The sequence below is a fragment of the Mchenga conophoros genome, linkage group LG20, assembly GCF_057382185.1.
Source record: "Mchenga conophoros isolate Kocher_MC1m ecotype Shallow Benthic linkage group LG20, M_conophoros_male_GT1.1, whole genome shotgun sequence".
In the NCBI taxonomy this organism is placed as follows: Eukaryota; Metazoa; Chordata; class Actinopteri; order Cichliformes; family Cichlidae; genus Mchenga; species Mchenga conophoros.
The window spans coordinates 17,607,697-17,620,544 of NC_140545.1; the positions used below are offsets into that span (position 1 = coordinate 17,607,697).

General features: G+C 37.4%; 1 protein-coding gene across 2 annotated transcripts; it reads left to right on the plus strand.

Annotated features, from left to right (window-relative positions):
* The first annotated feature begins 8,880 nt into the window (after window positions 1–8,880).
* On the plus strand, window positions 8,881–11,749 carry crebzf (CREB/ATF bZIP transcription factor). 2 transcript variants are annotated; one of them, XM_085258952.1, is made up of 4 exons: window positions 8,881–9,056; window positions 9,911–10,720; window positions 10,892–10,967; window positions 11,367–11,749. In XM_085258952.1, exons 2-3 carry the CDS (start codon window positions 9,954–9,956, stop codon window positions 10,899–10,901), a joined length of 777 nt encoding a protein of 258 aa, XP_085115078.1. In that variant the 5' UTR covers window positions 8,881–9,056; window positions 9,911–9,953; the 3' UTR covers window positions 10,902–10,967; window positions 11,367–11,749. The 2 variants fall into 2 exon arrangements, with proteins under 2 accessions (XP_085115078.1, XP_085115080.1); XM_085258954.1 differs by having other exon boundaries at window positions 9,911–10,967.
* The last annotated feature ends 1,099 nt before the right edge of the window (window positions 11,750–12,848 follow it).

Consider the following 12,848-nt stretch of genomic DNA (forward strand, 5'->3'; position numbering starts at 1 on the left):
TCCTGAAACAGGGCCCAGATGTCAAAAGATGTTTCATGAGTTGTCCTGCCTGATTTTCATCCTCTACACTTACAGTACACTGTCTTTATATTAGACAGTATAAAGTTGGTATGAAGGTGGAATTGAGTAAATGAATCTCAGCATCATCAGCTAAATTTCATATAAATCCCTGCTTCACTTGATGTAACCTAACTCTGACCAAGAAACCACAGCCACACCAGTCACACACTGTTTTTTACTTTAAATCCATCACAGTACAGCAAACTAACCGGTTTGCTATCCTGAATTAACCTGCAGAGGATTTTCATGCAGCCTTTAAATAGCACAATTAGTCTGCCTCAGTTTGTTTTGCAGCATGTTTCACAATATGAAAAAATATTATGTCACATGTACAGACCCAATATCTAACTTAAAAACATGAGGATTTCCAGTTTATCAAATCTCACTGAGCAGTTCTTCCTCTCTTCTTCTTCTCTTCTCTTGTCCTGTCTTTCTTATATTTCTCTATCTCTGAGTGAAGTTAGCTCTCTTTGTTTTCTTTCCCTGTGAAATACAGCAGCTGGAGCTTGCGCTAGCAACATACTGTGTGACAAACTACACGCTGCACACAAGTTTGTGTGTTTGCTGATGTTTGTTGAGTTGATAAAAACTTTGCATTTTAAATTACCTGACACTTTTAAAAAGTCACCCCCTTTATGCTTTCTCCTCTTCTGAATTCTTGCTCCTCTTCTCAAATACCGCAATTTACGGACACCTGCAGTCGTTCTGGTGTTGTGTAAAAAAACAAAAAACTAAAACAAAAAACACTGTCCGGCTTTTAAACCCTGACTTTAGCACACATCATCTCTTTTTATGCAACATGCTCTAGTGATTAATAAAGAAACAGGATTTCCTTTCATGTGTTTCTGTTTAGGCTTCAATAAGTGGTTTACACATTACATTGCTAAGAGCTAAAGCTTTAAAAAAAAGCTTTGATAGTAGTTGGATCTTTTGTAACAACTTGAAAAAATAACCTCAATAGTTACTTTTTTGTATTTCTCAGTGTTGGGATTACATTTAAGATGAAAGAGATAATTATGAATAAACTATTACATAGTAATTCAGTCCCAGTAACTATTTCTGAATTCCCCTTGTATTGCACACTGTATCCTAAGTAGAGCTGGGCGATAGAATGATAACGATATGTATTGCGAAATAACTTTTTCTCGATAGAAAACTTAAACTATTGCGATTGGCCTCATCTCTCTTGTCCTCTTAAAAAAAAAAAGAACAGCCAATCCAAATTAACTAGCGCAGAGCCGAACCAATCATAGCCGCAACGTCACGTCACGTGACTTGTTACGTACAGCACAAGTGCCAAGCCGCACATGTGTATTTGTTTGGGAAGCAGCCAGCCGCCGTGCCGAGAGCATGACCGAAGAGAAAACAGATGATGGTTCCAATGCCGGAGAGATTGTCGAACGGAAGAGCCATAGAAGTTCTGTAGTGTGAAGGTATTTCGGCTATTTCAAGTCTGACAAAAAACAGAGTAGCGCGTATCTGTGCCATCAGAAACTGAATTTGAATAAGTTAAATTTGAATTTGAATTGCTCAGATTGAATCTGAATTGTAACTTGAATAAATGCTTTTGAAAACTGAGTTTGAATTAGTCTAATTTGAAATTGAATTTATGGTTTGAAAATGATCATCACTAAATTGAAATTGCATTTTATATTTTGAAAATGAATTGATTTGCTTTGAAACTGCATTTTATCCTTTAAAAATTCAGCTCTCGAATAATTTCAGTTTCACTTCTCACCATTCAGTTTCAGTTCTACAATTCAATTTCAGTTCCAAAATTCAGTTTTTTGGAACTTACATCCGGTTCCGGTTCAAGCGCAGATTAATAGAACTACGTTTTACTAGCGGACCGAAAGTGTTACTGACGGGAATCTACAGCGTCTTGAGCTGAATTAAGACTTCAGAAGTCATTCGTCATGTCGAATGACCAGCGGATAAACTCTCAGGTTGGTAATAAATGTATTACATGTATAAGAACAAGCGTCAAGTTAACAAATAATAGCCGTAAGGTAACTTTTATGCTTATTGTAGCTGTTAGCTAAAAACGCTAATTTAGCATAGTTTGCCCTGAATTCAGCTTTGACAAATATGATCGACTGTTTCTAGTAGAATTCCAAAGTTGTCATCTTGGACCCTCTCAGAGTACCTCCTCTGTATGCTTGCAGAGAGCCCTACAGTAGGGAAACATGCAAAACGGTGTCCAAACCTTTGTATTTTAGCTTTATTTATGTCTTACACAGCATCCCAACTCTTTAGCTAACTTAATAACTTTAGCTAAAGTGAATAGTTAGTCTAATTCATTAGTGCAGCATTACTGGGTCACCTCTGTTTGAAGTGATATAACATGATATACAACTATCACTGTGTTTAACTACTATAATAATTCTTAGGGTACTGAGTGCATGCTTAATTAGATTTTTTTTTTTAAACATACTGCTCCATTAATATGTTTGACAGGCTGAAGTTGTCGGGTCACCTCCTAAATCGACCATCTTTTACAGGTGTTTTGTGCCAGAAATGGAGTGTCCACTGAAGACTGAAGATACTGAATCTCTACGCCTTGCCATTGATCCCTCTTGTGCCTTCATCTAGACAAGAGACATTAACTTAACCACTCTCATATGCTCTGTACCTACATCACCTTCCCTGACAGTTGTAGCTTGGCTCATCTGAGGGTGAAATTATAAGAATGTGTTATTTTGCAAAGTGCTCTCTAGGGTTCCTAAATAAAATATGGCATTGAGGTCATTTCTTTTGAATTAATCCCTTCTTCTGAAATATAAGAACCTCTCCTGGTTTTAATGGCACTTTGGATTTCCTTACTTTCTGTTCCACTTACATACCCAAATAGATGCTGACAAGCTGACACAGTAACTTGGAAGAGGGAAAGACGTTGGAAAGGACTACTACAAATAAACCCAATGCCTAACAATGAAAAATGTAAAATAAGAACAATAATAATAATAATAAAGATAAAAGATGAAGTAACAAGTTTTTAGTTTTGTTTATTCCAAATGATCATCCAGATGTCTGTGACATGTGATGACAAACACCATAATGGAAGGCCTTAGTCATCACATGCTTAAACTCATCATATATTTTTGCATATGCTGAACAGGCAGTCAGACATGCTGTAAATGGGGGGTGGAAAACAGCATGAACACCATACGGCAGGGGTCTCAAACATGACACTGGCCCTTGAGGACTGGAGTTTGAGACCCCTGTCATATGGAATATGACAGGTGTGGTTGAACTGCATGAAGACACTGAAGTTTCTCTTCTCTTCTGGCAGGACAGGAATGTGGCCTTGTCCTGTGAGCCACTGTAAGGATGTAGTTAGAGTAGAACTGGACTGTCACCGGCCTCAAGCTCTTCACCCTTTTCAAAGACAAAGCAGTCATTTAGATAAAATATTAGATATTGTTTACCTGTAAATGCACAAAGTAAATTTTGAAATGTAATCATTGTCAAGAGTGAACAAGCACTGATAGTGTAATCTACAGCTGTGGCCAAACGTTTAGAGAATGAGAAGTGTTGTATTCTTATTTACAAAGTTTGCTGTTTCAGTGATAGTTGTATATCATACTATATCACTTCAAACAGAGGTGACCCAGTAATGCTGCACTAATGAATTAGACTAACTATTCACTTTAGCTAAAGTTATTAAGTTAGCTAAAGAGTTGGGATGCTGTGTAAGACATAAATAAAGCTAAAATACAAAGGTTTGGACACCTTTTTGCATGTTTCCCTACTGTAGGGGTCTCTGCAAGCATACAGAGGGGGTACTCTGAGAGGGTCCAAGATGACAACTTTGGAATTCTACTAGAAACAGTCGATCATATTTGTCAAAGCTGAATTCAGGGCAAACTATGCTAAATTAGCGTTTTTAGCTAACAGCTACAATAAGCATAAAAGTTACCTTACGGCTATTATTTGTTAACTTGACGCTTGTTCTTATACATGTAATACATTTATTACCAACCTGAGAGTTTATCCGCTGGTCATTCGACATGACGAATGACTTCTGAAGTCTTAATTCAGCTCAAGACGCTGTATATTCCCATCAGTAACACTTTCGGTCCGCTAGTAAAACGTAGTTCTATTAATCTGCGCTTGAACCGGAACCGGATGTAAGTTCCAAAAAACTGAATTTTGGAACTGAAATTGAATTGTAGAACTGAAGCTGAATGGTGAGAAGTGAAACTGAAATTATTCGAGAGCTGAATTTTTAAAGGATAAAATGCAGTTTCAAAGCAAATCAATTCATTTTCAAAATATAAAATGCAATTTCAATTTAGTGATGATCATTTTCAAACCATAAATTCAATTTCAAATTAGACTAATTCAAATTCAGTTTTCAAAAGCATTTATTCAAGTTACAATTCAGATTCAATCTGAGCAATTCAAATTCAAATTTAACTTATTCAAATTCAGTTTCTGATGGCACAGATTTCTGCCCATAAGCGCGCACTGTAAATTGTGCCGAAAGCAAGTCTGGAAATACAATAAACCGGTGCATGCTCAATCTCTGACTGAAAGCACTAATTCGTCATTCGGCTTTTGTCAGATTAAATGTGTGATTATAATCAAATTTATTGGTTAAAACTACAAATACTTTGAATAAAAACAGTGAAATACCTTAATACTCACAACCAAACAATTATGTTAATTTGACATGCAAATATTGTAAAAATTATAGTTTTAGTCAGTTGTTTTTAAAAATACAAGAATTATATGTATTATATATATCCATGCACTTTACAACTGCATGGATGTACTGGGCCTACTTTTAACATGATTCATGAAATGATGCAAATTCAGGGATAGGACTAATAAAAATGTTTTCACAGAAGATGTCATTGTGAACCTGAGAGGTTGCCTCTCTATTTATAGGCTATATAAAAATATACAATTAAAATTGTGTACATTATGTTTTTGGTTTTTTTTAATCATTCGGGCTATTTGCAGCCTATTGTAGAGTAACCTATAAGAAATTATTATTTAACGACTAAGTAATGCTTGTATTCTTTATGTTTCTTTTAATGGCAATGTGATACTTAGACAAGACTACTTTTTTGGGTTAGGTTAGCAATGTCTCATTATTACAGGCTAAACAAACTTACAGTTCGTGGCTAGTTCACTAGTTCATGACTATAGCTAACAAGCCAGCACGAGAGAGAAGACGGGAGAAGAAAACGTCGAACTTTTAGCAACTACGTTTTTAGGACAAATTACAAACATACGAATTCAAGTGTTTTTTTGAGGATCTGTGTTTATTCGTCAGAAAGTCTGCACGGTAAGTTTAATATCTTGGCAACTTTTTTTTCGAGATAAAAGCACCAGTTGATATTTAGACCAATGCTCAATAACCTAGCGCTAGCATGCTAGTTCAGCTGAAAAGCAAAGGCAAACTTTTGAAATACTAAAAATGATCATCTGCGTCTTTTGTAAAAAGGTATTGGTCACATTAAGAGGCTATGTACTACATTGCAGAGTACACAAGAATGAGCCTTGTTGTTTTTTTAAATGTGTTGGCGCCAATTGCAGCCAAACATTCACCACATACTCTGCTTTCAAGCGGCATTTTTATCGTGTGCACAATGCACCTGCACTTCAAGCTACTCCTAAAGCTCTTGTTGCAGATTTAAAATGTGCGGTTTCATTATGTGCCCGCCATTTCCAAACAGTGAAAGAGCTAGTGTCTCACTTAAACGATCATATTACAGAGGGCAGGTCTGTGTCATGTCCAGTAAGTGGTTGTAAGCATATGTTTACAAAAGTAATATATGCATTTTTTATTTCTTTTTTTTTTTCTGCTCATTCTGTTGGTTTTTGTTTTTTGCCCTTCTCCCCCGTCCCTCTTCTCAGCTGTTTCTCTTTCCCTCTTTCTTTCTCCCCTTCTTTCCCCCAGTCAAGTCTGTCCCGTATTCAGTAAGTGAAAATAAAATAAACAATAAAAGGTGAATCAAATGGACCATTACGGCAAGGCTGGGATGGTCAATTTGGTAAAGTAAATCCGTTGGGCATCTTTCTTTGCCTTTAGACAACAATTCTGATGGCAAAAGAGCCAAACGGGACAGGCAAAAAAAAATTAAAAAAAAATAAAAAAAAAAATAAAAAAAAAATAAAAATAAATATATATATATATATATATATATATATATATATATATATATATATATATATATATATATATATATATATATAATAAGAGCAGTGTTAAGATTCAAAAATTGAGGAAGGGTACAAGAGGTGATCGAAAAATAACCACACTGGTCCGGCCGGGTGAAGTCAAACGAAGATTTTAATTCACACGTGGGAAGATCACTGGAAACAGCAATTGATCTTCGACTTACTAAAGCACAAACAATTATTTTATAACATCAGGGTTTGTTTACTGACGCCCCTTCATGCGTCACAGATACATTTTATACATACGTCAAATCAACACCACAATGACCTTTTACACAGAACATCATCGTCTATTTTCATGGCTGGCACTTCCTGTGTACCTTTCAGTTCTTATCCTATTCCTCTTTCTTGCCGAGACACCAAGAAACGGTTCCTCTTTTACCAAGACAATTTTGCAGTTACAGCCAAACATCCTCTAAATAAATCTAATTTAAAGTGTGTGTGTCACGACCTCACTCAGCCTCGATGTCACCTCTCGCACTTCTGACCTTTTACCAGACCAGAGGCTCACTGAGACTATGTGTATGTCTTCTACTAAATAAATGTTTTAATCAAGAACCCCTACTAAAAGCTTAATACAAGAATATGAACATATAAAAGATAATAAAATAAACTGATATAAGTGTTTTGTAAGCATGTATTGCAATTCCTTCTATGTTCTAGTTTTCCCTCAGCATGTATCACCTGAACAGTCACGTCAGTGAGGCTTACGACCTTTAAAGAACCTGAACATCAACTCAAATAAGCACAGATATGCAATATGTATAAAATAGTTATAACTGCACCTGAAATACAAAGTTAACATCATCATAAACATCTTAAGGCCATCTTAAAGCTATCTGTTACATTGTTAAAGCAATGATCATACTGCAGATTATATTATGCTGATCAAATACTTTTTGTTCATCCCCACAGCAGCTGTACAAGTATTGAATGGAAATGAAGAAATATGATGTCCAGTGTTGTGCAATCCACATTTGTAAGTGTCTTGTACAGTGCAAATATCCTTAAAGTGATTTAGTGATGAAGTGCATGCAAACCAGTAAACAAATTAAAACAAGCAAATACTGTTAAGAAACTATAATACAAAAACAGCTGGTGAAAATATAAATAATATGTAAACAACTTAACAACCCCCAAAGCGTCCAAGTCATGTCATGTCAACATCTAAACACAAGAGGGGGGAGGGGGAGCAAAGTGTGCCTGCTTTGTGTCGGACTTGCCTGCTTTGTGTTCCTGTGTCGGACTTGCCGACACAGGAACGGCAAGTCCAGCAACCTGGCTGTTTGGCCTTTGCCAAAACCACAGCATTGCAAACAAGAGCGGAAGTAAAGAATCAATCTCACCAGGCTAGTATCGATCCGATACCGATGCAGACTTGGTATTGATATGATCAATATTTGGATCAATCCGCCTACAGCACTTTGTGAACCCTGGTTTTATGTTAGAGTGCTTTATAAATAAAGCTGGCATAGTATGTTCTAATTCTAATTCTAATTGTGATCTGCCTCTAGTTAAAGGTACAACAGAGAGCTTGGATAACCTCCAGCTCTATTGCAAATTGCAAAACCATGCCACCTTTCCTGGTTCCACTGCACATTCAGACTGCCAGCTTCCTTCATGTTCACCTTGCTTCTCCCATCCAAATGGATGGACTCATAACCACTGCTACATTATGAAGTGAAGTCTTGTATTTAGCACGTTTAGTGCAGTACACCACATATCACTTAAAGACCTTGAATCTATTCACTGTTTACCTTTTGACATCTCTCTCTAAGTTGGAAAATTATATCTTCTATTTCTGAGAGTAAATTGCACTGTTAAAAAAATGCAACTCGGAATTTGTAAGCCATTACATTTTTGATTCAGGATTTTTTGTTTGCTTTTATATCCTGTGCTGTCTGGCAGGTTTTGCAATCAGATTAGGCTTAACTCACATTCCAGAATTAAGGAAACTGACTCACACTTGGCTTTTCTCAAATCATCTTATCCTCTTTATCCTCAAAATACTATTTTGAATTTAATGTCTAAAATTTGATTTTAGTCTCAAAATGATACATTAAGATAATATGTTTATCCTAACATGTCATTAATACTTAGAGGTGGGAAAGATGGGAAGCTCAGATGTTTTGAAACTGTGTCGGGCCTCTGAAGCTCAGATGTTTCGAAACAGGTTCTAAACACCCAGGTCACATGACCACGACTAAATGAGGTTAGTGTACATCACCCTAGTTTCAAAAGCCAGTGAAGCTGCTTCAGGACAGGGGTGATGTGGTGAATAGAGGGAATCTTAGTGATAACATGGGCAAGCAGAGACCCGGACACGTTGAAGCTTATTGGTAGAAAACAGTCATTTCTACAGTCATTGGTTAGACCAAAAAGAAGGTAATTACAGTAACAAGGCTATGAACTACTAGTACGATTTTCCGTCGTATTGAGACTGCAACAAAACGCTGCTTAAATTTAGAGTATTGAGACTTGCCATTGTGAAATGCACATCTTAAATGGTTCGTTGTAAGGCTCTTATTTTGAATGAATTTTTCGGACACTCCACACCAGTTGGTGGCGGTAATGCACCATTTTGATGTTTGCTAACCTTGTGAAGAAGAAGAAGAATTTTCCGGAAGTGTCGTCTGAACTGACTGTGAAGGTATTCGGTTACACTCTTTGGACTGCTCTGTGTTGTTTTCTGTTTAAAATTTCGGATTCTTCAGAAAAAGGAAACAGATAAGCAATCTGTAATCTTGGTAATTTAATCAACGGATATACCAAAAGCATTTATTGCCGTTTTCCCTAAAAGGGAGGTAAGTACACGGTTGAAGAACTAGTGTGCTGCGTCATTATGAGTTAGAGCCTTAGTGTTTTAGCAAGGCTAGCCGCAGCTAAGAAGCATGTGAGCGGACGGTAAAAGAGGACGTTTTATACTTCAACTTTCAAATGAATTAGACTGTATGTCTTGGATATATTTTACTCTCTCTTTCAATGTATCAGAACATTACTGATTAAATCAAAGCTAACCGTATTTTACGAATATTAGCTTGGCGGTAAGGCGAACGTGGTTTTAGGACAACCAGGGCTCTGTCAGCAAGCTCACTATAGAACTATAGTGAGCTTGCTGACAGAGCCCTTAATATTTGTGATGATGTTATTATTTGGTATCTCAATCTGCGAATGTTGCGATAATGCGGAAATGTATCTTTATATTGAACAAACGACTTTCTGTGGTGTGTTGTCGAGCACTTACTGTAAAAAGTACCTATTGTAGGTGAAGCTAATGCTGAGCCTTAGCTTAGCAAGAGGCTAGGTAAAGCTAGGCCTTAGCTTAGCAAGAGGCCATTATAAGTTCCTATTACGTTTAAGCAATAGATATCTCAGCGCGCCTGTAAGGAGAATGTGCCAGTACCTAACACGAAGTGGTTCATAAGTGATTTAATAGGAGTGAATTATTTTTCGAGCCCAAACGGGAAAATACTCTAAACGTCTTTCATATTAGTTTGGTAGAAAATAAACACTATGCCGACAATTTTATAAATGTTTGGATTATTCTGTACAGTTGTAAATTAGTTATTGTTCATTGGCCTGTGTTTACTGTATTACCTTTGTTTGGTAATCAAATCTACGCCAACATAATTGTATGTTTCTGTCTTTACATGTTCAGGTCTTTGTGGACAGGTTTCTTGCAGTCCAGCTGACAAACCACAATGATCACTAGAAGAAGTCGCACTGTCACCAACACAAAAGTGCAGTCTCCAGAGGTTGAGGCGGTAGATGTGGAAAGTATGAAAGATCTTCCGATTCCATGTGACGGATTCCGAGTTAAAGATGTGGATGCTGCTGGAGTAGAGCTTGATGACCTGTTTGAAGACTTAAAATGGACACTAGACAGAGATGCTTCATCCTCGCTCTTCAATATTGATTTGGCTGATCTCTGTGTGTACAACACCAAAGATGGAGACTCCGGGCTTGAAGCTTCAACTGCCTCATCTCCTGAGAGATATTCCTCTGACTCCCAGAACAGCAGGCAAAAACAGTCAAGTCACGTGACTAACAAAAATGCAATCGCTGCCAGATTAAATCGTCTCAAGAAGAAGGAATATGTCAATAGCTTGGAGCAGAAGATCGGCATGCTTTCAACGGAAAATAGCACGCTCAAAATAGAAAATTCTCAGCTGACCAAGAGAGTGGAAGAGTTGGAAGATGAAACCAGGTACTTGAGGGCTGTGCTGGCAAATGAGAGCATGTTAGCCCAGCTCTTGTCCAGGCTGAGCGGTGTGAATGGGATGAAATTATCTTCCTCACTTTTCCAGGGGCCCAACTCAAACGAGCACGACTACGCCCTGCCCAGGAAATGGGCCAGAGTGGAGGAAAAAGAAACATCTGGTGGCGTGTGTCTTCATGTGGACAAGAATCATGTCTCAGTGGAGTTCTGCACCAAGTGTGCAGAGAGTGCAAGCACGGTGCTCAAAATGTAGGGTCAAGTACTTCTCTTTGTTTTCAGATATTGAGACTGAGCTTGATGGGGCTCAGTGTGCTGAACTTGAGGCTGGATGAACGCTTTGAATTGATTAATTACCTAAGAACTGTGCATGTGTTTTTGTGTGATGATGGAGTTCATGTTGCTGCTAAACCTTGTTGACAGTTTCTTCTAGGTAATTGGTTGATCCACCATGCGGGATGAGTGGCTTTCAGAACGCCTTTGTCTGCTTGACTCCATGGTAAGGATCAGACAAGAACAGACATTTTCTGTTTTGTTTTATTTCACAGGGTATAGCATTCAGCCGCGACGCCAGTGTTTTTGTTTCTATAACTTTATTTTCCTGCTAGTTTTTGAGCACGTCTTTTCCATATGGATTGTTGTTATAGGAAATAACTTGATTAAAGTTAATTAGGTTTTACTCTTAATTGTCTTTTATCTTTAATCTTAAGATGTTAAGATAAAGGTGCGGGTCCACAAAGAGTGATCTTATATCGTCTCAAATTGGAAAAGCAATAATCTGTCGGAAGACAATTTTTTTGTATGTTCAGTTTTTGTAGAACTAATCTCTTTGTGAACCTGCACCCCTGTACAAAAGAATACTTTCATTTAGCGCCACCTATTTTTCTTTATGCTAAAGTGGATTCTGCTGGTGGAAGGGGAAGAGGCTGGACAAGCGGCTGCCATCGTGGCCTGGTATTTTTTTAAAGGTAGTATCGGTATCAAATGGTATTTGTGATCCTATTTCATCACTACTCCACAACATCTGTAGCTGCTGATCCTGTCAGCATAGCTCCCGCAGCATTTTTAAGGGCTGACAATAGCTTCTCGTTTATGCAAACACAAGTTTAACAGTCTAAGAATTATAACTTGTATATATTGTTGGAATGTATATTTAACATACTCAGAAAAATCTGCTGTACGTGGAAAAAAATGTGTAAATGTGTACATAACTCTGAACACATACTGTTTTAGGTAAATGGCCTTTGAGAAATGTTGGACAAATAAATCTTATTTACAGTACTTTTGACTTAAAAGCATCTGCTGGTTTTGTTTTGTTTTTGAGTCTTGTTTAGTACTGTTGATATTAATGTGTCTCTTTTTCTCTCTCTAAACAGCAAGCTCTCTGCCGATAAACTGAACATTTGGGTCAAGTCTGGTAAAGGTTGTCAAAACAAATGACCAAGACCTCATTTGATGGAAGCACAAAGCATGAGGGCCCACAGGGGTTTTCTTGCCCATGTTTTATCCCATTTACTTCAGATTACACAGCCACATCCTACACCTAAAATTAGTGGCGTTTTTATAGGTCTCGGTCAGTCCACTTAAACTGTACCAAGCCAGTCCCTGGTGATCTTTTCACTCCTACACGTCAGGGTATATTTACACTGCTGGGATTGCCAGCCATGTGACTGTCAAACACCATTTTCAGTAATTGTGTAGTTACTTTGGAACAGGAAACCTTACTTTGAGCTTAACTCATTAGTTCAATTCAAATGTTCGGCTTTCATAAGTTGCTCTATCCTTAAGTTTGCGTCACATGAAAAGCTGTCCATGTGAAAACTAGTGGAAAGCTTTTATTTTCAAGTGAAAATGGGTGTAATGAGTCAGATCTCTACACAGTAAAGTGTGGTCTGTAGACAGCAGATGGATTTAAGTGAATTGCTTTAATTTCAATCACTAATATTGTATACATTGTAATATAGTTTATTTGAAAACTACCTTTGATCCACTGAGATCTTTCATTTTTCTTCAGTGCGCGTATGCAGACTGGAATGATTGATCAGCCAGGCATTAAATTGTGATGCATGTGAAAGTGGAGTCTATTAGGTGAGCTTAGCATGGAAACCAAATAAGTACATAGCTTCTCTGACTGTCCAAAGTTTATATATTTTTCTTCTCGTGATGGTTAGCTACAGGCTGTTGGACTCTGATTTGAAAGTGTTGTATAACATTGCAGAAAACCAAAACCATCGACAGTGGGAAACTCATTCACTCACAAGTCAGACTGTAAGATCTGTAGCTTAATGATCATCTGTGTCAATCCTCATGGATATCAGTCTGCATGTGAGCTGTATACTTAAAAAAAAAAATCCCCCCCACTTGTAGTACAAATGGCACT

Coding starts and splice junctions, on each gene's coding strand:
- crebzf (XM_085258952.1), top strand. CDS start 9,954: ATGATCACTAGAAGAAGTCGCACTGTCACCAACACAAAAGTGCAGTCT.